We start from the raw sequence: 25,381 nt of genomic DNA on the forward strand, positions 1-25,381 counted from the left end.
CTCCCCTGCCCCAACTTCAGACCATTTCCTCTGCTCCTGTCATGATTCCCTTGGGAGAAGAGGCCAACCCCCACCTCTCTACACCCTCCTTTCAGGGAGTTGTAGAGGGCAATGAGGTCTCCCCTCAGCCTCCTCTTCTCCAAACTAAACATGCCCAGTTCCCTCAGCCTCTCCTCGTAGGACTTGTTCTCCAGACCCCTCCCCAGCTTGGTGGCTCTCCTCTGGACACGCTCCAGCACCTCAATGTCCTTCTTGTAGTGAGGGGCCCAGAACTGAACACAGCCCTGGAGGTGAGGCCTCACCAGTGCCCAGTCCAGAGGCACCATCACTGCCCTACTCCTGCTGGCCACGCTGCTCCTGACACAGGCCAGGGTGCTGTTGGCCTTCTTGGCCACCTGGGCACACTGCTGGCTCCTTTCAGCCGGCTGGCCACCAGCACGTCCAGGTCCTTTTCTGCCGGGCAGCTCCAGCCACTCTGCCCCCAGCCTGTAGAGTTGCCTGGGGTTGTTGTAACCCAAATGCAGGACCCGGCACTTGGCCTTGTTGAACCTCATCCCATTGGCCTTGGCCCATCCATCCAGCCTGTCCAGATCCCTCTGTAGAGCCTTCACCACATGACCATGGAAAGGAAAGGGTGTCGGTGGGAAAGAATGGGGAGTGAAGGCAGGGAATTGTACTGAGAATTGTACCCAGTTTTACTGGGGGACGGATAATGGAGAGGAAGGAGATTGAAAAATGCAAGAGGATCAGAGGATGGATTTTTATGACCGGAAAAGAAAATGAAAAAGATTGATGTGAAGGTGGCCTTGGAGAAAAACCAGCAGATTCTGTGGAAATAGATGGTGAGCTGTGTGGAGACTGTCAAGAGGAAAACGAATGGCTGTTGAGCAGAGGGCGAATTTAAAGGGCATAGAACAAAGAGTGACTTTGAAAGAAGGAAATTAAAAATAATGCAGGAATAGAAGAATACTTAGTCTGTCATTAGGGTGCAGACAGGAGGGAGAGGAACCAGAACAAGACTACTGGGAGGAGTGGGGAGCAGGGGGAAGAACTGCTTAAATGAAGATGGGGATGGGAAGGAATGCCTAAAGAGGGCTAGGGAAAAAATATAAATGTTAACAGACAAAGGGGAATTTGACGGAAAAAGCAAATCTTATAGAGTCTTAACTCATTTTGCTGGGGAAAGGTATCTTGCTGTCCGTGTTGGTGCATGCCATGTACATCAATGGTGGCTTTAAACAGTCGAGAAGAAAGGCTGGAAGGTTCTCCAGTCTGAGGTCAGTTCCAGTCCCTTCATGTATTAGACAAAACCATCACCGTTTCTCTACCTTGCAGACTAGAATCGAGTAGGAGAAAAGGCATGGAAGAAATTAGCAGTTAATTAGCGGTTAATAAAAAGATTAACTGTAGCAACGGTACACCTGGTCTTGTCTGTCCTGCATTTGACTACTCCTTTACGTGGGAATCCAAGTCTCAGCATCTTCTCTCTGCTCGTTCCCTGCGGTGGCTCTGGATGGCAAGTAAAGGGGGGGCTTGTCTTGCAGGAGGGACTCCTCATGTCATGTGTCCCTTCATGTTGCTAGCTACGTAACCTATACTAGACTATCACAGATCTTAAAACAGCAATATTGCTGAAAACATGGACCAAAATTCAAGTTCCAGCTTTATTTGAATACCCAGACTACTGGTCTGTCAGGTCAGACACTGTCTTGTCCAGTCTCCTTGCACATGAGTTTTCTATTCTTTACTGGTCCAGTTACACCAAGAGGAAGAGAATAACTTACCTGGACTGGCCGTGCTGGGCGTGGGAGGTGGGGGTTAGTGCTTTTTCCTCCTGAGGAAGGGGACAAGGAGGGTCCTTCACCATTGTGATGTGACTAAAAGGCAGGGATAAAGGCTGAGCTCTAAGACAACACCCGCCTTTTGGATTTGGGGAGTGTGAGGTCTGGGCAATTATTTGTGTATTTGCAGTGACTCTGGACTCTGCCTTTGAGTGGGCAGGGGAGCAGGAGATACCACTGTGAGCGTGTGCCCTGGAGACTGGAGAGTGTTGGTCACTCCTTGGCACAGCATTTGCTGTTACCTTTCTCGGGGCATCTTCATGCTCAGATTCAGTTTTCTCGTGGTTGGTATTTCTGAGACATCTCTCTCCCTTGCCTACTGTTTTCAGTTCCACTTCCTTTTTTCATTCCACTGAAATTGGGGATTTTTTAAGCTTTGTGGTGCCTGAGTAGAAACTGTTTTGATTCCTCCCCTTGATTGGGACCTTGGAGGACTTGCCCGGGGACGTGTGGAAGGGCAGTGGCAGAGCAGAGTCTTATGGCCACATCTTGTGAGCCTCGAGCCAGAACTTGGACTGCTGGGTCCTGCTGCTCTGATGGCAGAGAGAATAAAGAGTATTTGAATGGTTCTCTGATGGCCTTGTGTTGAAGGATCTCAACGGTGGAGGTTTTGTTGCCTTGTGTGATGTTCAGTATAATCTAATAAACAGTTCGAACAATTTCACACTTCATGTTTATTATTGGTATTAGCTGAATTCTGTGTGTTTGGAGTTTAGACAGTTATATGGGAGATACAATAGAATACTAACTTTTATTTATTTAAGACAATAGTGTACATTTGCCTCTCTCAGGTAAAAGTCAAGAAATACTAACGAAAACTAATATTTTCATCTTGTGGGCCATGGAGATGCTGGGAGGGCTGGAGCCCCTCTGCTGGGAGGGGGGGCTGAGAGAGTTGGGGGGGTTCAGCCTGGAGAAGAGAAGGCTCCGGGGAGACCCTCGAGTCCCTTCCAGTCCCTCAAGGGGCTCCAGGAGAGATGGGGAGGGACTCTGGATGAGGGAGGGGAGCCCTGGGAGGAGGGGGAAGGGTTTGACACTGGAAGAGGGGAGATGGAGCTGAGCTGTGGGGAAGAACTTGTTTGGGGTGAGGGTGGTGAGAGCCTGGCCCAGGTTGCCCCGAGAAGCTGTGGCTGCCCCATCCCTGGAGGGGTTCAAGGCCAGGCTGGAGGGGGCTTGGAGCAAGCTGGTGTGGTGGGAGGTGTCCCTGCCCAGGGCAGGGGGTGGCACTGGGTGGCACTGGGTTGGGGTCCCTTCCAACCCATTCCATGATTCTTATCTTTAAGGGTGCTTGCATGTTTTGCCTGATGGGGTTTCTGCTGACAACATGTGCCATAGAACAGAAGTGCATATAACTGCACCTCTATAAAATGAATGATTCAGCTTTATTACTCTTAATACAGCTGCTTTGATCATGAGTGTGGATCCAAACAGGCCAAATGGTTTTTCCCTGAAGAGGAAATAAAGGATATTTCCGTATAACCAGCATCTAGACTGCAGCAGGCTGTTAGGGGAGATCTTGCTTAGCAGTTCATTTTTGACACCAATAGCTAAAATTATATTCCTTAAATCCTTACATTTGGACCTAGAAGAAGGAAAGATGCTTCCAGGAGAAAGAAGCTTCTGGGCTCTGGGATCTGTTCAGCTCTTCCATGGCATCCATTGTCTGCTGCTTTTTGTGCCTTCCCATATATCACCAGTGCTGCAGATCTGTTCAGCTCTTCCATGGCATCCATTGAGGGTTGTGGACTACACAGCAACAGAGCTGGGAACTTGGCTGATGTATGATACAATACTTCGAAGCTGTTAATGTAGTTATAATTTTATTTGTTTTTCTCTCTTTTTGGACTCCGCGTAGTCTTACAGTAAATCCTTGTGAGATATGCAAAGAAATGACTGTGTTAGTGTCATTTGAAATAAAATTCTATCATCTTTTCAATTGCAGGTCCCGTTGCAGCTTATAGAAAGTGTTGAGTGCCGCGATATATTTCAGCTTCATTTGACTTGCAAAGACTGCAAGGTTATAAGGTACGAATGGGCTGAGTGTTGGGGGGGGGTAACTCTGCTATCCGCATGCTGTGACATTCAAAGGAAATAGTTTTTTCTTACTTAGGGGACTTGCTTTCCCCCAAAAGAGGTTATTTTGTCTGATTTTGCATACGGGAGCTGGGGGTTTTTGTAACGAGGATGAGAGCAAGACGGTTTGCATTTCTGCTCGCTGTGGTAGCAGCAAACTTTGGTCTGAGCTGAAGTGGCTAATCTGATTTTATTCTGAAATTAATTTTAATCTCACTGCGTTCCTTCTGCTTTACAATCAGTTATAATATATTGCTTCAATTAGTCATGAGATGTAAAACTAGATAAAAGCACTGAAACGCGCCCTCCTGTGAAAGGTGGGCAACATCACGGAGAAGGGAGTATTAATTTCTGTCTCTCCTCCCCCAATCCTCGCTCTGCCCCGGGAGTCTCTGAGCTGCTGCTCTTTCCTACTTTTCTGCCGCAGAAATTAATTTCGATCTATAAACTTTAATTAACAAGAAAGGAATGTTTCTTTTTGATTAAATGTTTGCTGGCGGTACCCTTGGTATAATGAAATGAGCCCCAGTCATAGCGGAGCACTCAGAATGTTTAACAGGCCAGCTGCTTCCTGAAACGCTGTATTTTGATGAGGACTGATTTTACTTTAGAAGTAATATTTAGTTTAATTTGAATTAAATATTTAACTTCCTCTTAACTTGTAGCTCTTGACATTTAAGAAAGTCAGCCTCCCTCTCTACATTAATTTGTTATTTCTCTTCAATTGTAGAATGAATACAAATTATTTGTATTTATGCCTTTCCTTACAAATTTCCCTTCAAACTGCATCTCCAAGAATCAGTATTTGATGGTATTGACCGTTGGAAGATCGTGAAGTGTGGGGCAGAGGTACCAGGTTTAGAACATGTTCATGTTATTTTCCATGAACAAATGAGTTTGTGTTTTGAATAATAGGGCTAAAGTGAAGATGGTACTGGTAATCTGCAATATTAACTTTAAAAGAATTTCGAAAGGATATGGGATCTTTAGGGTGAGATGTATCTTGTCTGACTCGAGACAGTTACTATAGGATTATCCAGGCTCAGGTAGCAGTCTCAGCTTGCTTTAATAGTCAGAGATGGGAAATAAACTCCTCACAGCTCTTTAGGCACGTTTCACGAGTTGAACATGTCGTTTCCCTTCCACTGACTGACTTTCAGATATTTGCAGGTAGGGGTAATAAATCCTGCCCTTAGAGAAGACAGATGCTGTCATTAAGCATAAATGCAGGAGAACGAAGACTGAGCCGAATGTAAATACTTGGTGAATATTTTATAACTATAAAATCTTGAAGAAATCTGTCACAGCAAAATAAATCACTGATTTTATTTCCACCCTGTTATTCTACAGGGTCTGGGAATCTCCTTTGAAAAGAGAAGCCAATGTAATTTGAATATACGGCTTTGAAGAGCAGTGTCTCCTGTGCAGGGAGTGCTCTCGCTCGTTGTTAGTCCGTAATGTTAGGCAAAGCTCAGGTTCAAAGATTTCAGATACTGGAGCTTGTCCTCATTATTTGCAAATTAAGCGTATTAATCAAATGGATATTTCTCCCGTGTCTGATGAAAAACATGTTCTTGTTTAGGGGAATACAATGCATAGATTGTAATGTATGTGATGGTTGTGTGAGTTCCCTCTGAGCCCAGCCCCAGCACGGGGCTGTAACCCCTTCCCAGCCTGGAGGGTGGGAAAGAACCAGTCTGAACTGGGTGATCCTGCCCTTGGGTTTACAGTGAACGTGCATAACCGTGCCTCATCCATGACCAGTAGAGCACACTGCTGGTTTATTCACAACCACAGGACGTTGCTTTCCTGCTCACACTTTATTTTGCCTTCCTAAGCGTGTATTTCTTTACTCATACCCAAAGGCTCCATTCTCACCATCCGTTAGAATGTACAGAGGCAGAACTCAGTTATCAATAAGGTGTTTGTTCTCACTTTTATCTTTCACGGATGTTTTCATTCATATCCAGTCTGTCACATCTTACAGTCTGGCATTTTTTACTGAAAATTCCTCTTTGTTTGTGGGACAGGTGTCAGTTTTCTACTTTTGAGCAGTGTCAGGACTGGCTGAAGCGACTGAACAACGCCATCCGCCCCCCCTCCAAGATAGAGGACCTCTTCTCCTTCGCCTACCACGCCTGGTGCATGGAGGTGTACGCCAGCGAGAAGGAGCAGCACGGCGATTTGTGTCGGCCGGGTACGTGGGAACCCTCTGGGGACCATCACATGCTTTGATTAATAATCCAGAACTTTCAAAGAAAGGTTTAAATACATTCAGCCTTTGCTGCTGTAAATTGAACCCGGAAAATTCCAGTATGGACTTTTTTTCTGTATGTAAGTTCTTGCACTTCTTCACTGGCAGGTGGATGCACTGTGTGTGGTGATTTTATGGACTTTTTTCTGGACGTAAGTTCTTGCACTTCTTCCCTGGCAGGTGGATGCACTGTGTGTGGTGATTATACAGGTATAATATACTGTCACCTACACCTCCAGTCCTTTAATGTCTTGTGTGTCTGCTGCACCCAGTTTTGTTCTGCCTGAAAAAAGGAGAGATTAACTCCTACCTCAGCTACTTGGGGACCAATATGTAAAGCAGTTCCCGAATATCCTGGGGAAAGGATTGTGGTGGATTTGATTTAGCCAGTCACATATAATACTAACAATGTTTAGTATGAGGAAGAGGAGGCTTAGGGGAGACCTCATCACTCTCTACAACTACATGAAAGGACACTGTAGAGAGGTTGGTGCTGGTCTCTTCTCACAGGGAATTAGTGACAGAACGAGAGGGAACGGCTTCAAGCTCCAACAGGGGAGGTTTAGATTGAACATTAGGAAGGAATTTTTCACAGAGAGAGTGGTCGGGCATTGGAACAGGCTGCCCAGGGAGGGGGGGGAGTCCCCATCCCTGGATGTGTTTAAGGGCCGTTTAGATGCAGTGCTGAGGGACATGGTGTAGGGGAGGACTTTGTAGAGTAGGGGAGATGGTTGGACTCGATGATCCCAAGGGACTCTTCCAACCTAGACGATTCTATGATTCTATGTTTTGTTCACCATGGCAGCAGCTTTCCATCTAAAACACTTTGTGCCCATGTTTTTTGTAATTGCCTGCAACAGTGGTTTCAACATGGATGTTGAGGAGCCGGAGGTGAAGGAGAAAGAAGCCCCTGAGCTGCTCCTGAGGGTCGTTCACAGCTGCAAAGCAGCGACTGATTTTAGTGGAATACCATCCTTGCGGGAAAGTTTTAAAAGCCCACAAGTAAATAAAAGCTAAAAATGGGGATAATGGTGGTTTATAGCACTTGTTTGACTGTAAGGAAGTCTGAATTCCGGGCCCTCCCTGATCTGAGGTTCTCTTCTCTCACAATTCACATATTTGAGAAAAGTGTCCCAGTTATCAGGCTGAGGGTTGGTGGTGGGATTCTGGCCTGATTTCTGAAGCAAAGGCAATAATCTCTCTGGTGCCCGAGGAAGAGCAGTCAACAGGTACCACACACGTGGGAGGAGGTGCTCCTTGTCCTGCACTTCACGCGCTTTATGGTAGCAGTTGCTGAAAACAAGGGGAAAAATTCTGCAAATTAAGAGGTTTTTCCCCTCCCAGTTGAATTCAGGAACTGGAGGACAGCAGACATGTAGATGCCTTGCCAAGTTTCCTTGGAGTCCTTTTCCTCGCTGAAACAGATGGGCTTCAACTTAATAGTAGATTAGGATAAGAAGCAGCATTTACCTTTTTATTAACTTTTAGTAATCAATTTTTTTCCTTCTAAGTGTCTATCAAATAATTTTCTTTAACATAGTAACTTTTCCTTCCCTGTAACTTGCTTATTTCTGGTGGAAGATTCTCTCCTTCTAAGACCTGAATTATAGCTGAAATAAATTTATGGGAAGGTAATTGAAGAAGTTAATCCCAAGACACTGTAATTTATTTTCATACATCCAAGGAGCTCAATATTTGGTAGATATCAATAAAAATTGTGAATTGCTTTAAAATCGATCAAAGTATCAACTTCTGGGGGAAAAAATGTAAGTTGCTACCAATGTATGTAATGGGAGATTTGAACAGTGGCTGACAAGATTGCCTTTTATAGTCAGAAGGCACAAGTGCACAAAAGGTGTATCTTGCTTTTTCTCTGATTTTGAGTTGATTGAGATGCTTTGAAAATATTATCCATCTTGGCTCAAGAGGCCTCTTAAAATACTCGCATTTCAGGAGGAAGGGACAAAAGGTTAAGGCCAGGCTTTCACTTCTCAGATGAAAATCTGTGATTTCACACCGTGCGCAGTAGCTGAAAAATTAAGGGGGAGATATTGAACAGAATATTTCATTTTCATATAGTTTTATGTGTTTCTCTTAAAATCCACGAGCAGTCTGCAGCCTCAAGGACTGGGATTCTATCCAGAAAAACCCTGAAGGATGTGTCTCGAGTTTTCCTGACCATTCCTTAAAGCAGCCGATAATGAAGCCATCCTCAGTGCTGCAATACCATGCTGCTGTTCCAATAAAACGGGGGTTTTTTTATTAAAAATACAAAGTCCCTGCTAAGGAGGAAGATTTCACTGAATTTCACTGAATTTCACTGAATTTCTAGAGTTGGAAGGGACCATAGAGATCATCTAGTCCAGCTCCCCTGCTGAAGCAGGATTGCCTAGAGCTAGAGCATGTTACTCAGGAGCATCCAGGCGGGTCTTGAAAATCTCCAAAGAAGGGGACTCCATGACCTCCCTGGGCAGCCTGTTCCAGGGCTCTGTCACCCTCACCGTGAAGAAGTTTCTCCTCATATTTGAGTGGAACCTCTTCTGTTCCAACTTGTGCCCGTTGCCCCTCGTCCTCTCAGTGGGAACCACTGAAAAGAGTCTGGCTCCCTCCTCCTTCAACCCTCCCTTGAGATACTTGTAGGCATTGATAAGGTCTCCCCTCAGCCTTCTCTTCTCCAGACTAAAGAGTCCCAGCTCTCTCAGTCTCTCCTCATAAGGGAGATGCTCCAATCCTTGAATCATCTTTGTTGCCCTTCGCTGGACTCTTTCTAGTAGTTCCCTGTCCCTCTTGAACTGGGGAGCCCAGAACTGGACACAGTACTCCAGTTGTGGCCTCACCAGTGCAGAGTAGAGGGGGAGAATGACTTCCCTTGACCTGCTGGCCACACTCTTCCCTATACAACCCAAGATACCATTGGCCTTCCTGGCCGCAAGAGCACACTGTTTACTCATTGTCATTTTACTGTCCACCAGGACCCCTAGATCTTTCTCTTCAGTAGTTGCCTCTAGCGGGTCCACCCCTAACCTGTACTGGTACCTGACATTTTTCTTCCCCAGGTGCAGGACCCTACACTTTTCCCTGTTGAACCTCATGAGGTTCTTCCTTGCCCAGCCCTCCAGCCTGTCCAAGTCTCGCTGGATGGCAGCACAGCCCTCTGGGGTGTCAGCCACCCCTCCCAGTTTGGTATCATCAGCAAACTTGCTGGCAGAGCTTGGGTCTGGCTGGAATGGATTGTCGCAGTCTCACCTTTGCACTTGACGAAGGGAGATGTGGTGGGCAGGTCTGTTTCTTTCTTATGGTGCCGTTGTACCGGTGCCACCATGTAAAGGCAGTAAGTGCTGGAGGTCAGTCTGGTCCGTGGTTTTACCCCCACAGGTCTCAAAGAGTGAATATTCCCCATTTCCACGCGGTGACGTTCTCACATTTTACCTCACAAAAAGCCTAAGAAAAATAATCTCATTGGACTTCCCTTGTGCAGATCTTTCATACGTTGTCCATGCTGTAAAGCACGTCTAGATGTGCAAAGTGCCATTTTCAGTGTGTGCTCTGACCTGTAGGAATGAATAACACAGGAGCTTTTCTTTCACACGTTATTAAATCCTATAGTTAGGCTGCTACCTTCAGTCTTAATTTACCTTTTTCTCTGTATTTATCTAATGGTTTTGTAACATCACATAAAAATGTTGTTTCAGACATGTACACTTACATTTTTGAGATAAATCTGTATCTCTATATATCCCAGCTATTTAAAGACTAAGGATTTTCTGAAATATATAATGGAAACATTTAATAGTTAAAGCATCACTTTTTTCAATAGATTTTTCCCTGTTGGGTGATGATCCACCTCATGATTTAATGATGCAGTAATTTAAAGAGACAAGCAGTGGACAGACTTTCAGAATCACTTTATCCAGTATTTCTCACACATTCATTCCGTTTATCACATTTCTTAGCTCTGTGAACCTGGAAATTTTGTACATTACTCTCTTCCACATACTGGTTGAGAACCTTCTAGTTCTCTAGACTTTCTGTCTATCAGAATAATTACTCTTATGTCCATTTGTCAATTTTTCAATTGTATTTTGATGTGTTGGTTGAGAACCTTCTAGTTCTGTTTCTGTCTATCAGAATAATTACTCTTATATCCATTTGTCAATTTTTCAATTGTATTTTGATACTTTTTTTTAAAGTATCTGGGAAACAAATGGGGCTCATTCCAGTTCCTTTAATATATGAATCCAGGAATTTGTGAGGATCTTGTGACTGATATTTGTGTCAAACAATCATTTATGCATTTTGTCTTCGTCAAACAATCATTTATACATTTTGTCTTTGTCAAACAATCGTTTATGGATTTTATCTTCCCATCTCCACATGGCTCACGGAGGAGTAATGTCCAAGGCAGAGATGGAAAGCAGTTGCACAGGAAGCTGCATCTGGAATTGCCTACGTGATGGAGGTTGCCCAAATTCCAACCACATTCTGTGTGTTACCTCCTCACCTATTGGTCACCTTCATTGATACCAACTTCTTTTGAACTTCAGAAGAGAAAACCTACTAATGTTTTCCCACTAAGGCTGATGGATCTAAATTGCTTTTGCCAATGTGCTTAGTTCCGATCTGCAGCCTTATTGTTTCTTACACAAATTTATTTCTTACATGAACTCATATAACTTTAGAGACAATGTCCTTCATGGACTTCAGCATTTCCAGACAGTTGACTGGGGAGAGCCACCAGTACAAGCTGTGGTTCTCCTGAAACGGATTTTCAAAATAGGGTTGTGAAATGCAAATGGTATTTTTGGACTGGACACGTTCCTGTGGGACCCTCTCTGGGTGGCCCTGCTTCGGCAGGGGGTTGGACTAGATGATCTCCAGAGGTCCCTTCCAACCCCCTGTGATTCTGTGACTGTTCCCTTCTCTTTTCAGTTTTTAATGAGAGCAGTGGTGTTTTTCTCTGCTATTTTAAAAGGTAGGGATCTTCCTTCTGATTTCTGATTTATTTTCTCTCTGTGTTTTTGATACCCAGGAGAACACGTAACTTCAAGGTTTAAAAATGAAGTGGAGCGGATGGGGTTCGATATGAACAATGCCTGGAGGATTTCCAACATCAATGAGAAGTACAAGTAAGTTCTGGGGGCTGCAGATTCACAGCCAAATGGCAGCTGGAAACACCAGTTTTGTTATAACACATTACGGAAACTTTTTCCAAGTTCTGCAGTTCCTCATAAGGAACAATTAGAATGATGATTTTGAGGTCATTGTTTAGAAAATTGTTCTTTTGAAGTATTATTTAATATTTTATTAGCTGTTGCAATTTTTGTAGGCTTAGAAATACCACATTTTGATGCGCTTGCTGGAGGATTTAGAGAATAGATGTTCTAATGGAAGGAAGGAGGAAGCCTTAAGTGGGCAAAGAGTGGAGTTTGATTGAACTTTTAAAAATATTTTATTGTGTCTTATTCTCTAATTTATGACAAAGACTTGTATTAGATTAAAAAAAAAAAAAGTTGGTTTGAAAGAGTTAAGCTTGTAGGTCCTGAAAATAAGAGAAAACACTTTCTCTGGTCCTGAAAGCACAGATAAATGTCCTCTTCTCTGGCTGCTGGAGCAGGGAAAGATGTTCCTCCGTTGACGGTTGGGAGGACAGAGCGTGCTGCCTGGTCCCTAATCCAATTCACAGCAAACCCAGCAGAAATGCTTTGTAATAAAACCTATTTCATTACTCTGTCTGCAGGATAATGACTTGCAGGTGGTAGTTGGTGTCACTACAAGAAGAGCATCTGTCTTGGTCTCTAAAAATCTAGGGAAGAAAAAATAGCTGTCCTCTATGTATTTAATAGTAAAGAAAAAGGAAAAAACTTTATCATATGGCAGCAGAATGACACAAACTACTCCTTTCCTTCCTGTGGCCAGCACTTGAGAAAAGAACGTTTTTTCAGGATGATTGTTACGTTTTCCTGAGTAGAACAGCCTTAGACACGTGCTCAGGTCTGTCCTCATGCAGTAAATGGGTCTCTTCAAGGGGACGGGCTGGGGATGAACTAGTTCACGATTGAGCGACATATCGCAGTCGCTGCTGGACTGTTCTTGTTGGCACTCATGATGGTACCAGTTAGTGTGGAGTAGGAGGTGCATCTCATAGAAGAAGGTCCCAGTTGGCCAGTCCGACAGGAGTCAGTGCACTCAGATTCCTGCCTTCAGCCAGGGTGGATTAGCCAAGAGTCTTTTTCAGACTTACACGAGTTCCCTGTTTGAATCCGGCAGCTCAGAGTGGCTCTGCTGCTGGGTTTGGTGACCCACAACTCCAGTGGTTAATTCTTTTAGCGTGGAGAGATAGGGGGTTTCTTTTTTGTGGTCCGATTTATTTCAGCAGCTGGAGTTAAAAATTGCCTACGTGTGAATTTCCTGAGAAATTTCCTGCTGTAGAGGCGAAGGAGGAGTTTATTAACATCCTGATGAAAGAATTCACAAAATGGGATTTTGGGAGGTGAACGTCTCTCGGGTTGCTCATACTGCTTGTGTGTGTGTGTGGCCTGGGAGGTGTGTGACCGGGCTGCACCGCTGCCGCTCACCCCCCGCGCCGCTCCCCTCGCAGGCTCTGCGGCAGTTACCCCCAGGAGATCATCGTTCCTGCCTGGATCACGGACAAGGAGCTGGAGAGCGTGGCAAGCTTTCGGTCCTGGAAACGTATCCCTGCTGTTGTGTACAGGTGAGGCTCTCGTGGGTGGAAGACCTTTCTCTAAGCTGTAAATGGGGTGTGCTGGCAAATAAAAGCTGAAATAAATTGTAAATGGGAATCTTGGCTCGTAATAAAAGCTGTTCAGGCTCTTCTGGGCCCCTGATGTCCCCTCACTGCACCTGGCAGACGAGCAAAAGTGTCAAAGGTATTTTAAAATAATATTTTTTATAATTTATTCAAAGTAAAGAAGGTCTGGCTTGCATCTGGATGTATTTTTGCATGTATGTGATGTGGAGGATGCTGCGTGAAGGCCCAGGACCTGCCAGGGACCTGGGAAGGGGCAGCACAGCCTGGCAGAGTGCCCTGGGTGCTGCCCGGAGGAGTGGTACCCAGGCTGAGCCACTGCCACCCTCCTGGGCTGAGGTCCTGCTCTCCCACTCCAGAAACATCCCAGAACTGGTTTGGGGAACAGGGCTCCAGACGAAACACACACAACTTGAGGGTTTAGGTATCAAATGAGGGTGACGGGAGAAAATATTCAGACCTGTATTTAGCTGACAACAAATTGTGACCCATTAGGCCCGATAGCTTGGTGTCTTTGTCTATACATTTGCTTCTTTTATATATATTGGTTTATGCCTATTCAAAACTTCCAAGAGTGTGTGTGACAGCAGCACATATTTACCCTTCTCACGCTGTAAATGTAAAAGGCCAACGTACTGCACGTGCTCTGAGTGGGAATAATGGAGCTTTTAATTCCAAACACATGCTGTGGGAGCACTCAGAGTTTACATCTCCTTCAAGTCATTCCTAGGGCAGTCGCCTCAGTTAAGATTGATTTTATTATTTTTTTTAATATGAAAATGAAAATATAAGATGAAGACATCAGCACAGTGGAAGAAATGAGAAATGGCATCTTTGGCCAACTACTTCTTTGGTTTTTCTCTAATTCACATCTGGCTTGTACTCGGCTGCAGCATAAACAAGGACAAATCCCAAAATTATTTAAGGGAGATAGAAAACTCAAATCACAAAAGAATGTCCTTGTTAGCCCTATCTTCATATTTTAGATAATTTTAATCAGACAGTCTCTTCCTTAGATTGTGTCCAGCAATTCTTCAAAACAATGTCGCTTTTCTGAGATACTGGTTTTTGGCAGCTTCTTTTTAGTAAGAAGTATATCAGAGTCACAGACTGGTTTGGGTTGGAAGGGACCTTAAAGATCATTGAGTTCCAACCCCCCTGCCCTGGGCAGGGACACCTCCCACCACACCAGGTTGCTCCAAGCCCCCTCCAACCTGCCCTTGAACCCCTCCAGGGATGGGGCAGCCACAGCTTCTCGGGGCAACCTGGGCCAGGCTCTCACCACCCTCCCACCAAACAAGTTCTTCCCCACAGCTCAGCTCCATCTCCCCTCTTGCAGGGTCAAACCCTTCCCCCTCCTCCTATCGCTACATTCCCTGATAAAGAATTTCAGCATCTGTGTTTTTTCCAAATGCTCTGGAACCTGGCATTTGATGCCTTGGCCGCTTTCCTGCTGTAGTTATCCTCCCATAAATGTTTAAAATCTCTTAAAAAAAAATTAGATGACAAAGGAATTAAGAAGATGATGAATGCTGATAATTCCATTAAGTTTGCCCAGGAAAAGCTGTTCTCTGAGTGCTGAATTCAGAGCCCAAGGAGAGGTGACAAATTCACACGGCTGGGGTCGGAGGAGCGAGCGCACTGGAATTAAGAGTGGGCCATAAAACATTACTTACCCTGCTTAAGAGTTCTTGTTCTCTGAAAGGAGATTAAATTACCTTGTGGCAGCAGACCATCATCTGTAAATCCTCCTGTCTTTTCTCCTTTTTCTTCCAAATAATAAAGGGGTCAATGTAGTCTCTCTCTGAATATCAAGGACTTTCTCCATCCTCTTTTCAGCTTTATGTGTGGGGCAAAATACTTCCCAGCATATGCTGATTTTTTAGGACTTAAGGTATTTTATTACTAAGGTAGTACATATAAATATGTGTATTATATATATGTATAAAAGAGAATAGTGTATTTTTTATCTACAGCCACTTTGTGCCTTAAGTGCAGTTGTCACATAGTTGGGGACACCTCACCCACCAGCCCCCTTAGCGCAGGGAAGCGTCGCTCCCCCTTGCACCACTGTTCAGGGGAAGAAATTCACTTTTCTCTGCATTTGGCTTTATGGGAGAGCAATTTCAATGTTCCAGAAACCTCATCGACTGAAATTGTTTAATCCCTGGCATTCAATTTTCTGCAGTTCTGATGAGACCATGAGCTATGTATGTTAAATTACCCCGTAGTTTTTCATTTGTAATCTTCAAATCAGGGGGGGGTTCTTCTTTTTTGATTTCTTTTTTTCCTTACCTTGACATTTAGTAATAGATTTTTCAAGACGTGCAGTTCATCATTCTGGGCTCTAATAGAACTCCCGTCAGCTGGGGGCTGATGATGCGTGTGATTGGAAATCCATGCATAGTTTTCTCTCTATATATGTTACCCTAAAATTAGCTTTCTTCTTCCTTTTGGAGGAGCAGGGGACAAAAGCTCATTCAGCATCTTTTATCTGTTAAGAATGATTTGGGGACTATTGATTTCATTATTGATCAAATTTTTACAAATCTGCTCTTTTTGCTTTACCTCAGGGGGAAAAAAAAAAAAACCTAATAATGATTATTTTAAAAAAAAAATTCATCCAATAACTTGTCTCGGATACTTTTGTGAACAGTGGGACAGATAGAGAGCAGAGACACAGACACTTGGCAACACAAAAAGCTCATTTTCTGTTCTTGTAGAGCATGGAAGAGCTGTGACAGTTTGCGCGGGCTGAATTCAGAGGTGAGCTTTGAAAACCCTCAGCTGAGATGGGACCTGCCTGCAGCATTGTTTCTATTTTCTGAGCGGATTTCTAGAGAAATCTCATCCCTTCTGCAGTTTTTCTCTCTCTTTACAATTTCTGAAAATCGAGGCACGTATTTATGTAGATAAATCTGGCTTGCAATGTGGGGTTTTTGTGGCTTCTCTGTTTTGATCCCAGAAAAATCAATGTTAGGGAGAAGAATTTTGGGATTTTTGTGGAAAGATCACGGAATGACGGAATTGTTGGAGTTGGAAGGGACCTTCTAGAGATCGTCTAGTCCAAGTCCCCTGCCAAAGCAGGATTGCCCAGAGCACATCACTCAGGAGCATCCAGGTTGGTCTTGAAATGGGCAGTCTGTTCCAGGGCTCTGTCAGTAGAGAAGTTCTTCCTCAGATTTGAGTGGAACTTCCCATGTTCCACCTTGTGCCCGTTGCCCCTCGTCCTGTCACTGGGAACCACTGAGAAGAGTCTGGCTCCATCGTCCCTCAAACCACCCTTTAGATACTTGTCAGTGTTAATAAGGTCTCCCCTCAACCTTCTCCAGGCTAAGGAGTCCCAGCTCTCTCAGCCTTTCCTCATCAGGGAGATGCTCCAATCCCTCCATCATCTTTGGTGCCCTACGCTAGACTCTCTCCAGTAGATGGTAGAGATGACTCCAGAAGACCCACTTGGGAAGGGGCTGTGTTGAGCCAAGACAAACTGAAAACTGCCCTGTTCTGCACTCAGAATTATAGCTGTGAATTCCAGCAGTGATTTTTTTCACTTGCAGGTACTAACAGTGAAATAAAGGTGTGGTGGGATCTATTCAAACCTTCATTAGTCCTCCCTGTCTCTGGTGGCCCCATCTGGAATACTGTGTTCTGGGCTCCCCACTTCAAGAAGGACAGGGAACTGCTGGAGAGGGGACAGCAGAGGCTACAAAGATGATGAGGGGCCTGGAGCATCTCTCTGATGAGAAAAGTCTGAGGAACTTGGGTCTGTTTAGTCTGGAGAAGAGAAGGCTGAGGGGGGAGCTGATCAGTGCTTATAAATACTTCAAGGGTGGTTGTCAGGAGGATGGGGTCAGTATTTTTTCAGTGGTGCCCAGGGACAGGACAAGAGGGAATGGGCACAAACTTGAACATAGGAAGTTCCATCTCAACATGAGGAGGAACTTCTTTCCTGTGAGAGTGGCAGAGCCCTGGAACAGGCTGCCCGGAGGGGTGGTGGGGTCTCCTTCTCTGGAGACATTCAACATTCAAACCCACCTGGACACGTTCCTGTGGGACCTGCTCTGGCAGGGGTTGGACTGGGTGATCTCCAGAGGTCCCTCCCAAGCCCATAGCATTCTGGGATTCTGTGACCTAGGGGATTTATAGTCGTACTCAAAAGGCTGCGTGAATTAAGCCTGTGCAGAGGCGTGCAATAACAGTTATACAGTGCTTTAGAAAGGGCTTCTTAGCATTTTTTTTTTCTTTAGCCCTTTTTAAATAAAATGGTGATTTATTATTTAGTTTGTGTAGGGAGGGTGCGTGTTCCTTTGTCTCTGGAGGGTTAGGAAATGTGCCGCTTTGATGTTTTTAGTCTCTTTGGTTACTGAGATCTGGGTGACACTTTCTTATCCCCCTGTATCTCTGGGCACTTTGGAATCACACCAGAACTACCTGCCATTTTTTATTGCCATGGCCAGCTCAGTTGGAATGAGTGAGTCCTCAGACCTCCAGCATTACCCTAAATAGAATGGTTTGCTGGTTACTGCTGGTACAGCTGAACGGTGCATATTTGTGCAGATACAGGAGTGTTAGGGCTTCACAGCTATTAATGAACTTAGGTTTTGGCCTAATGATGCTTTATTGTTTGTGGTATAAATGGGAGGCAAGAGCCTGGAGATGAAAATATAACTGTTTATGAACCTATGAAAATGATTCCGCAGGCGAGTAGTAATGAAATCTGGGAGAACATATGGAAAAATAAATTAGTTCATCTGAGTGTGCAGAATAGATTTCTTACAGGTTTAATGATGCTTTATTTTCTTTTGTTATTTGTGCAGCTGTACCAGGGAAGTAGGTGCCCTTTCAGTGACTGACGTGTATTTTTTGCTGCACTAATTTGGTATCAATGGAGCAGTTTCTGGAGGGGTGTTCATTTCAGCAGAAATACATTCTCCTTTGCGTGCCGCCGGCTGGCACCCGCTGTAAATGCCGCGGCGCTCAGATTGCTGTTCTTTGCTTCGGGTAATGCAGCCTGTCAGCTCCTTCCTCCCTGAGAAAGAATTTGATATGAAACGATTACAAAAGAGCTATGAAAAATACTTAAAATACTGTATCACGGCCTGGTTTATAATTTGAAGGTTTTGCAACAACGTGCCCAGCGGTGGCTGCAGAGCTGGTGCTGCTCCGCACCCCACGGGCCCTGCACGGCTCTGGCAGGTCATAAACCAGCTTAAAACCTCCAGAATCATTTATCAAGAGTGATGAGAGAGGTGGAAAAAAAGTTGATTTCTAGGTTTAGGTGGGCTCTCTTGCTGTTGAGGGCTGTCCAAGCCGCAGCCCTCACCATTGTGTGCCTCATTAGAGGGATCTAAACACCTCTTGGTTGACGTGAAGCTGAGATGTTCAGTTTGTTGCAGGAAGATTCTATAAAATCCTTTGCTGCATCATAACGTAGAGGAGCTGTGATCGGCGTGTGCGGGGTATATAAATATGGGCTTCTGGTGGGGTCCTGAGCAAGAACATTGCCCTGGAGGCACCTTTTGTAAAGGGATGTGCTGGCCGTTTAAATGGAGCAGACTGTGGGGGGTCAGTGGTGGGGTATTTCATGAGGCAGGGAGTAAACGTTTCTAGGTGTCCCCTTCCTTGGCATCATTGACCTGCTGCGTGGCCTGGGAGAAGCTGTGTCTTCTCTGCTTTGGCCTCTCCTCCTGCAGCTCTCCAGAGGTACCACGGGGCTTCTTTCCCTGCCGGGACAGAGGTCCCTGGAATCCAGGGCGGCACTGCTGAAGGTCAAGGAGAACCTCCTTAATGCCACATGTAAGCCCTTCAGGGAATGGGAATCACATTTCTGCTGGCAGCCCCAGGAGGTGCCAGCACGGAGGCAGTAAGTGCAATTACAGTGACAATATGTTTCAGTGCTCTTTTTTATACTAGATTATAGCGGGGAGTTTTTAAATCTTTTTCAGAGCGTGTTTGCAATGGTTGGATAAGTTTTAATTATTTCAAATCCGTTCTTTAAGTGTAGTACAGGAAGCTGGGACAAATGTAAGAAAAGAACTACAAGCTCTTCAGACATTTTAAAGAAAATATTCTCTTGTGGTTTGTTTTTTTTTTTTTTATAATACCGCTCCCCAGACGAGGGCTGGCTACGTTCAAGTCGGGTCGTTCCTCAGTTCTCTCTCCGACGTAGTTTGTTATTGATGGACTCATCTCTCTACGCCATTTGCCAGCCCTCTGAACTTCTATGAGTATATCCAGTGCTTGCAATTTATATCACCTTTTAGAAGAGAAATATCCTGTTAACAAACAATATTTCCTTTTTCAGTGTTACTTAGGTGTCTGTAGCAAAATTTACTTGCTTGTGGAGTTTGTTATTTACCAGCTTGGCCCCACACTGATGCTTACACGTCAGAGCTGCTCTTCAGCAGCCCCTTGGTGCTCTTCTGCTACATACGGTGGGTGTTTGAGAGGTGGGACACTACCCACAGAAGGAGGGAGAAGACCTGCATGTAGAGGAGAAGCAGCTGAGAAGGGTTTGGCAGAGTTGTTCTTTTCCAACAGATCCTAATACCAAATTCAGAATGAGTAAAACTGCAGTTATTTACCATCCTGAGATGCAAAAGGCTCTTTTCCTTTTAGCCGGTGAAACGATACTTAAAATACACTGGCTTTTAGAGACAGTTCTGCAGCGTTCGGGGGCCACCTCCTGTAACTCATGGGTGAAGCAGAGAAATGGGTTCTGTTAGTGAGGAAGAGTAAGGTTACCATTAGACATCATCACACAGAAGATGTGCCAGATTTCCTCCCAAAATGTTAACATTCGTCAGAATTAATTAGTGCTATGCTTTGATTTAAAAGATCTCAGCAAAAAGCAAATCTGTGGCTTCACACCTCTCTTCTAGCTTTAAAACGAGCATGAGTTAGGAACTTCCCTGGTTACCCTGGTGTTACAGCAGTAGCCCTGACTATCCAGCAGGTCTTGAATGCCTCTTTAATGCCTCATCTGCTGGTCTAAAATGTTCCCTGGCTTTCACTGGCCAACAGGCAACGGTATTGAGCAAGAAGACGCTTTGTTTTCTCTTCCTGGTCTCAGCTTTGACTTTTACCTCTCAGTGGGTGTGTGGTCAGCATTTTGAAGGGCAGCACGTGGAGTACGCTGCTGCTGAACCACAGGGTGAGGAAAACTGCTGAACGATAGGCAGGTCCCCGGCAGGAGTTAAACTACTGGACTAAACCATTCCATTTTTCATGTTTTTCACCCTCATCCTTAAAGTTATGCACCGCTGTTGTTTTTTATTCTTTCCTTTCTCAGGCACCAGAGCAATGGGGCCGTCATTTCCCGCTGTGGGCAGCCCGAGGTCAGTTGGTGGGGCTGGAGGAATGCGGATGATGAACACCTTGTCCAGTCCGTGGCCAAAGCCTGTGCCTCAGATTCGAGGTCCAACAGTAACAAATTAATGAATGGCAATTGTTCCAGAGACTTCTCCAATGGAGGGGACCTCTCTGATGTGGAATTTGGTAAGTTTCTCCTTGTTCTTTTTGTGTAAGCTTAATCTCTTATATGTGCTGTAACAGATTCAATCCTCTGGATTTAATGGGGCATTCCCCGGTTTCTGTATGTGCGTTGTGGGGCTCGAGTGATTCATTGCTGTAACCAATGTTGGCAGCATCCCTTCAGTTACTCATCCCTGCACATCCTCTTCCCCAGATTCCTCAATCTCCAACGCGTCAGGAGCAGAGAGCTTGGCCATCCAGCCTCAGAAGCTTTTGATCTTGGACGCCCGGTCTTACGCAGCGGCGGTGGCCAACAGAGCCAAAGGCGGAGGCTGTGAGTGCCCAGGTAACCACTGGGGCTTTCTGTTGAGTTCATCAAAAGGATTTTCTCAGATATAATTACCCTGATATGTTTCAGTCCTGCATATTTAACAGGCCGCGTGGCTGCAACTGCTCTTCATCTATAGGAAGGCTCTGGATCGTTGCAGTTGGCACACAGCCCTTCAAAAGGACAGGGTTAGCTGGTAATTAAGTCTGTTCCTCAGAGCATAAAACCACCTGGGAACAGTGTTCTGTAAATGCTGGACGGGGTGAAATGTGCTGCTGAGTCACCCACATAAACCGGGGCGAGACAAAGGTGTCCGGTCTGCTACGGTCTCGTAAAAACCTGAGCAAACTTGTAAAAATCCCCCAACTGTAGAAGGTAAAATTCCATGGGTGGACAGGCTACAAACAAATACTGGACAGAAAAACTACAGATAAGATAACAAAAGTCATTCTGATCATATATTCTTGTTTTGGGGTCTGCTGCAGTAGATAACCCTCTGATATGGAGTCACCAGTAAGAAGAGATGAATCTTCCATTTGGCACCTCAAAACCACTAAATAACTCATTTAACCCTCTGCACCAGGACAGGTTGGGGCTGACCTGCTGGAGAGAGCTCTGAGGAGAGAGACCTGGGAGTCCTGGTGGACAACAGGATGCCCATGAGCCAGCAATGGGCCCTTGTGGCCAAGAAGGCCAATGGCATCCTGGGGGGTGTCAGGAAGAGTGTGAGCAGCAGGTTGAGGGAGGTCATCCTGCCCCTCTGCTCTGCCCTGGGGAGGCCCCATCTGGAGCACTGGGACCAGTTCTGGGCTCCCCAGTTCCAGAAGGACAGGGAACTGCTGGGGAGGGCTACAAAGATGATGAGGGGCCTGGAGCATCTCTCTTACGAGGAGAGGCTGAGGGACTTGGGTCTGTTTAGTCTGGAGAAGAGAAGGCTGAGGGGGGAGCTGATCAACGCCTATAAATACTTCAAGGGTGGGTGTCAGGAGGATGGGGCTGGTCTTTTCTCAGTGGTGCCCAGTGACAGGACAAGAGGAAATGGGCACAAACTTGAACATAGGAAGTTCCATCTCAACACGAGGAGGAACTTCTTTCCTGTGAGAGTGGCAGAGCCCTGGCAGAGGCTGCCCAGGGAGGTGGTGGAGTCTCCTTCTCTGGAGACATTCAAACCCCACCTGGACACGTTCCTGTGGGACCTGCTCTAGGAGGACCTGCTTTGGCAGAGGGTTGGACTGGGTGATCTCCAGAGGTCCCTTCCAACCCCATAGCATTCTGTGAGTCTGTGATCAGAGAGTAAAATTTGAAAACAGAAAAGCAGAGTATACAAGAAGTTAATTTTTTTTTTCCTATATATTGCTTCTTCAGTTTTTCGTAGAAAATTTCCAAACAGTTTGTCACCTTCAATGAATGTGACCTACGTTAAGTGCTTCCTTCTTTGCTGATCAGTTTTCTCCAGGCATTGCCAAGTTGGCTTCACTCTCTGTGTATAAAAATTGCAGTGATGTTATGCTTTATTTATAACATAATTCAGTAAAAAGAGGGAAAAAAAAAAAACCCAAACCCTTAAATTGTCTGTTAGTGTCAGTGGCTCTTGGCTGGAGTTTCACAGTCCCTCACTAACAGGATGTTCTGGTTTGGGCCAGAATTTATTGGGCTGTTAATGGTTAAGAAATCAAATGATATAAAACATACTGTTTGAAGAAACTACTGCATTTTCCGTGTCCCATATTCTCAATCCTGAGTAATTCTTTTTCTCTTGTAGAAAAGGTCATTTTAGCTCTAATGTCATCGTTTTTGTGCAGACAGCACAAAGGACATGTTGGCGTCAGGGCAGAGGAAAGCTAAATCCAGGGAAAAACGATGGAATTCCTATTTTTCTGCATCATCTTGGGTGCTCCCTTCTGCATCCCTTGGGTGTGCCCTGTCTCTGCTGCCCCCCCGGGAGGGCAGAGCTGGGTGTATCCTCAGCTTGGGGTGTTTCTCACACGTGTGATGCATAATAGAAAAACTAAAGCAGGGAATGAAGTAACCTCGCAGCCTTGTTGAGTGCTCAGGAAAAGGAATATATAACGGATATAAAAATTTATACATTATTTTACCAAATTTAGGAACATCCATAAATTATCCATTAAGTATTTGTAATGCTTCGCAGTCTCTTAGGCAGTTTCTCAGTCTTTTAAAACCCATTCTCTAACCCCGAGCACGGCAGGATCACCATCCCCATAGCTTTGTGCTCTGCTCTTTGGAACGTGAAGCGAAACGTTGAAAATTGACACAGAAACACTTCGCTGACTCTTTCCTGTTTTGCTGCGTTATAATGTCGGGAACATCTACCCAGCTCCAAGGGCTGGTTTCTCCTCATGGAATATTCATAAACAGGTTATTTCATCTCCCCCCAACAGCAGTGGTTTGTTTTTATGAAAAAACTTCTTTTAGAAATCAAAACTTTGTGTAGTTTTTAAGTTTCTCTCCTCTTTCTTGCTGTTTCCCTACAGAGTATTACCCAAACTGTGAAGTGGTGTTCATGGGGATGGCCAACATTCATTCCATCCGGAAGAGCTTTCAGTCGCTGCGTTTACTCTGCACACAAATGCCAGATCCAGGAAAGTAAGTGGGTGTTTGGTGCTTTTTGCCTTTGTTTACACGTTTGTGCAACTGCATTCTTTTGCTGCTGCTCAGGGAACTGACATTCAGTGGGTTTTCCTTTGGTGACTTTCCTGTGGAATAACACTAAGCTGTATTTTTTCATTTACATGGAATTTGAGTCATTGGTTTATTATCATGGAAGGGAAGCTAGAAAATGAGATCTGGGATTATACTGTGGCCTTGAGTACTGGTACTAGGGTGTTACTGCTTTCAGGTGGGCTCCTAAGTGCTAGCACTTAGTCTCACCTGCTCTTCCTGGATTTTTAAATCAGTTTCGCTCTTTTCAGACAATTCTAGTGGTGTTCCATGTAGTTCAGGCATTTATCGTGCCATTTCAGGAGATGTATTTTGTAGCCCTCTGATGCTCTGGGATAACTGGCCTCTCTTGGCCCATCATCTCAGGAGCTTCTGAGGTTGGATCTTCGCTAGGTCATGGCAGTTGCTTCAGTCCTGTGTCCCCTACCCTGTCACTGCTTTGCATTTGCTACTAAGGGTCTTCCATGATTTCAACATGGATCCAGAATGACCACCATTACTAAACTGGAGATGTACAGAAGGAAGTCTCTTGTACAGCACAAGAAGGACACGGAGGTGTTGGAGTGGGGCCAGAGGAGGCCCCGGAGATGCTGGGAGGGCTGGAGCCCCTCTGCTGGGAGGGGGGGCTGAGAGAGTTGGGGGGGTTCAGCCTGGAGAAGAGAAGGCTCCGGGGAGACCCTCGAGCCCCTTCCAGTCCCTAAAGAAGGGGGGCTCCAGGAAAGCTGGGGAGGGACTCTGGATGCAGGGGTCTGTGTCTGAACACTCTGCTCTGAGCTGCTGCTCGGACACGGGAGGAGCAGGAGTTTAAACTGTAGGGGGCTTGGAGCAAGCTGGTGTGGTGGGAGGTGTCCCTGCCCAGGGCAGGGGGTGGCACTGGGGGGATGGACTTTAAGGTCCCTTCCAACTCTAACCATTCCATGATTCTCTGATTCTGTGATCTTCACAGGGTAGGGAGGCTTAAGTTACCTAGAGCCTACCTCGTAAAGCCTGGGAATAGTTGAGATACAGGAGATTTCAAAGGTACCTCCTCAGGTCCTTCCTTTCCATGGAAACACAGGGTTGTTGGAGCATATAGAGAGTCCCAAGATATTCCAGTGGCACTGGGACTGAATCCTGAGCTGGAGGCAGGGACACAGCAGAGGCAGATGAAATTCATGATTACCTGGTAGCACTTTTGTGTTTGCTGGTGTCATGTTATGCTCTTGTCTGAGGAAATGTTACTTAAGCTTCTTGCAAGTCTTACGCAGCGAAGGACTGGCTGTCCCTCGGGTGTCCTGTGGGGCTTTGCTTCTTACAAACCCCAGAAATGAGATGTAAATAAAAAATATCGAAGAATTACATTTGCAGCTTTGATTTGAGAAATTCAAAGATCCAAACCTGAAAGCATGTTAAAAGAGCAAAAAACTGTCTTGCCTTGTTTTCCTCTAGTTGGCTATCGGCTCTGGAGAGCACCAAGTGGCTGCAGCACTTGTCCGTGCTCCTGAAATCCGCGCTGCTGGTGGTTCACGCCGTGGACCGCGACCAGCGGCCGGTGCTGGTGCACTGCTCGGACGGCTGGGACCGCACGCCCCAGATCGTGGCGCTGGCCAAGCTGCTGCTCGATCCCTATTACAGGACCACGGAGGTTTGTAAACCCCCTGCTACAGAGTTTGGGGCCTTTTTGTTGAGGAAATCTGTGTAGTTTGGCCTTTGACACGGTCCCCCACAACATCCTGATTGCCAAATTGGAGGGGTACGGATTTGATGGGTGGACTGTTCAGTGGATAAGGAACTGGCTGGATGGTCGCATCCAGAGGGTGGTACTCAATGGCTCAAAGTCCAGATGGAAACCAGTCACAAGTGGTGTTCCTCAAGGGTCCGTGCTGGGGCCGGTGCTGTTTAACATTTTTATCAATGATATAGACAGGGAGATTAAAGGCACCATCAGCAAGTTTGCGGATGACACCAAGCTGTGTGGTGTTGTC

General features: G+C 45.4%; 1 protein-coding gene across 4 annotated transcripts in view; it reads left to right on the top strand.

The window, feature by feature from the left end:
* MTMR3 (myotubularin related protein 3) overlaps positions 1 to 25,381 on the top strand; it is a 90,575-nt gene that overhangs the window by 46,879 nt on the left and 18,315 nt on the right. For all 4 annotated transcript variants that reach the window (XM_014940099.1, XM_014940178.1, XM_014940255.1 and 1 more), the window contains exons 6-13: positions 3,784 to 3,866; positions 5,945 to 6,111; positions 11,198 to 11,294; positions 12,767 to 12,880; positions 20,226 to 20,431; positions 20,622 to 20,753; positions 23,231 to 23,342; positions 24,846 to 25,041. In XM_014940099.1, coding sequence (XP_014795585.1) covers positions 3,784 to 3,866; positions 5,945 to 6,111; positions 11,198 to 11,294; positions 12,767 to 12,880; positions 20,226 to 20,431; positions 20,622 to 20,753; positions 23,231 to 23,342; positions 24,846 to 25,041 — 1,107 coding nt within the window. The remainder of the gene's footprint in view (positions 1 to 3,783; positions 3,867 to 5,944; positions 6,112 to 11,197; positions 11,295 to 12,766; positions 12,881 to 20,225; positions 20,432 to 20,621; positions 20,754 to 23,230; positions 23,343 to 24,845; positions 25,042 to 25,381) is intronic.

The sequence above is a fragment of the Calidris pugnax genome, unplaced genomic scaffold (genome assembly GCF_001431845.1).
Source record: "Calidris pugnax isolate Ruff unplaced genomic scaffold, ASM143184v1 scaffold7, whole genome shotgun sequence".
Taxonomy (NCBI): Eukaryota; Metazoa; Chordata; class Aves; order Charadriiformes; family Scolopacidae; genus Calidris; species Calidris pugnax.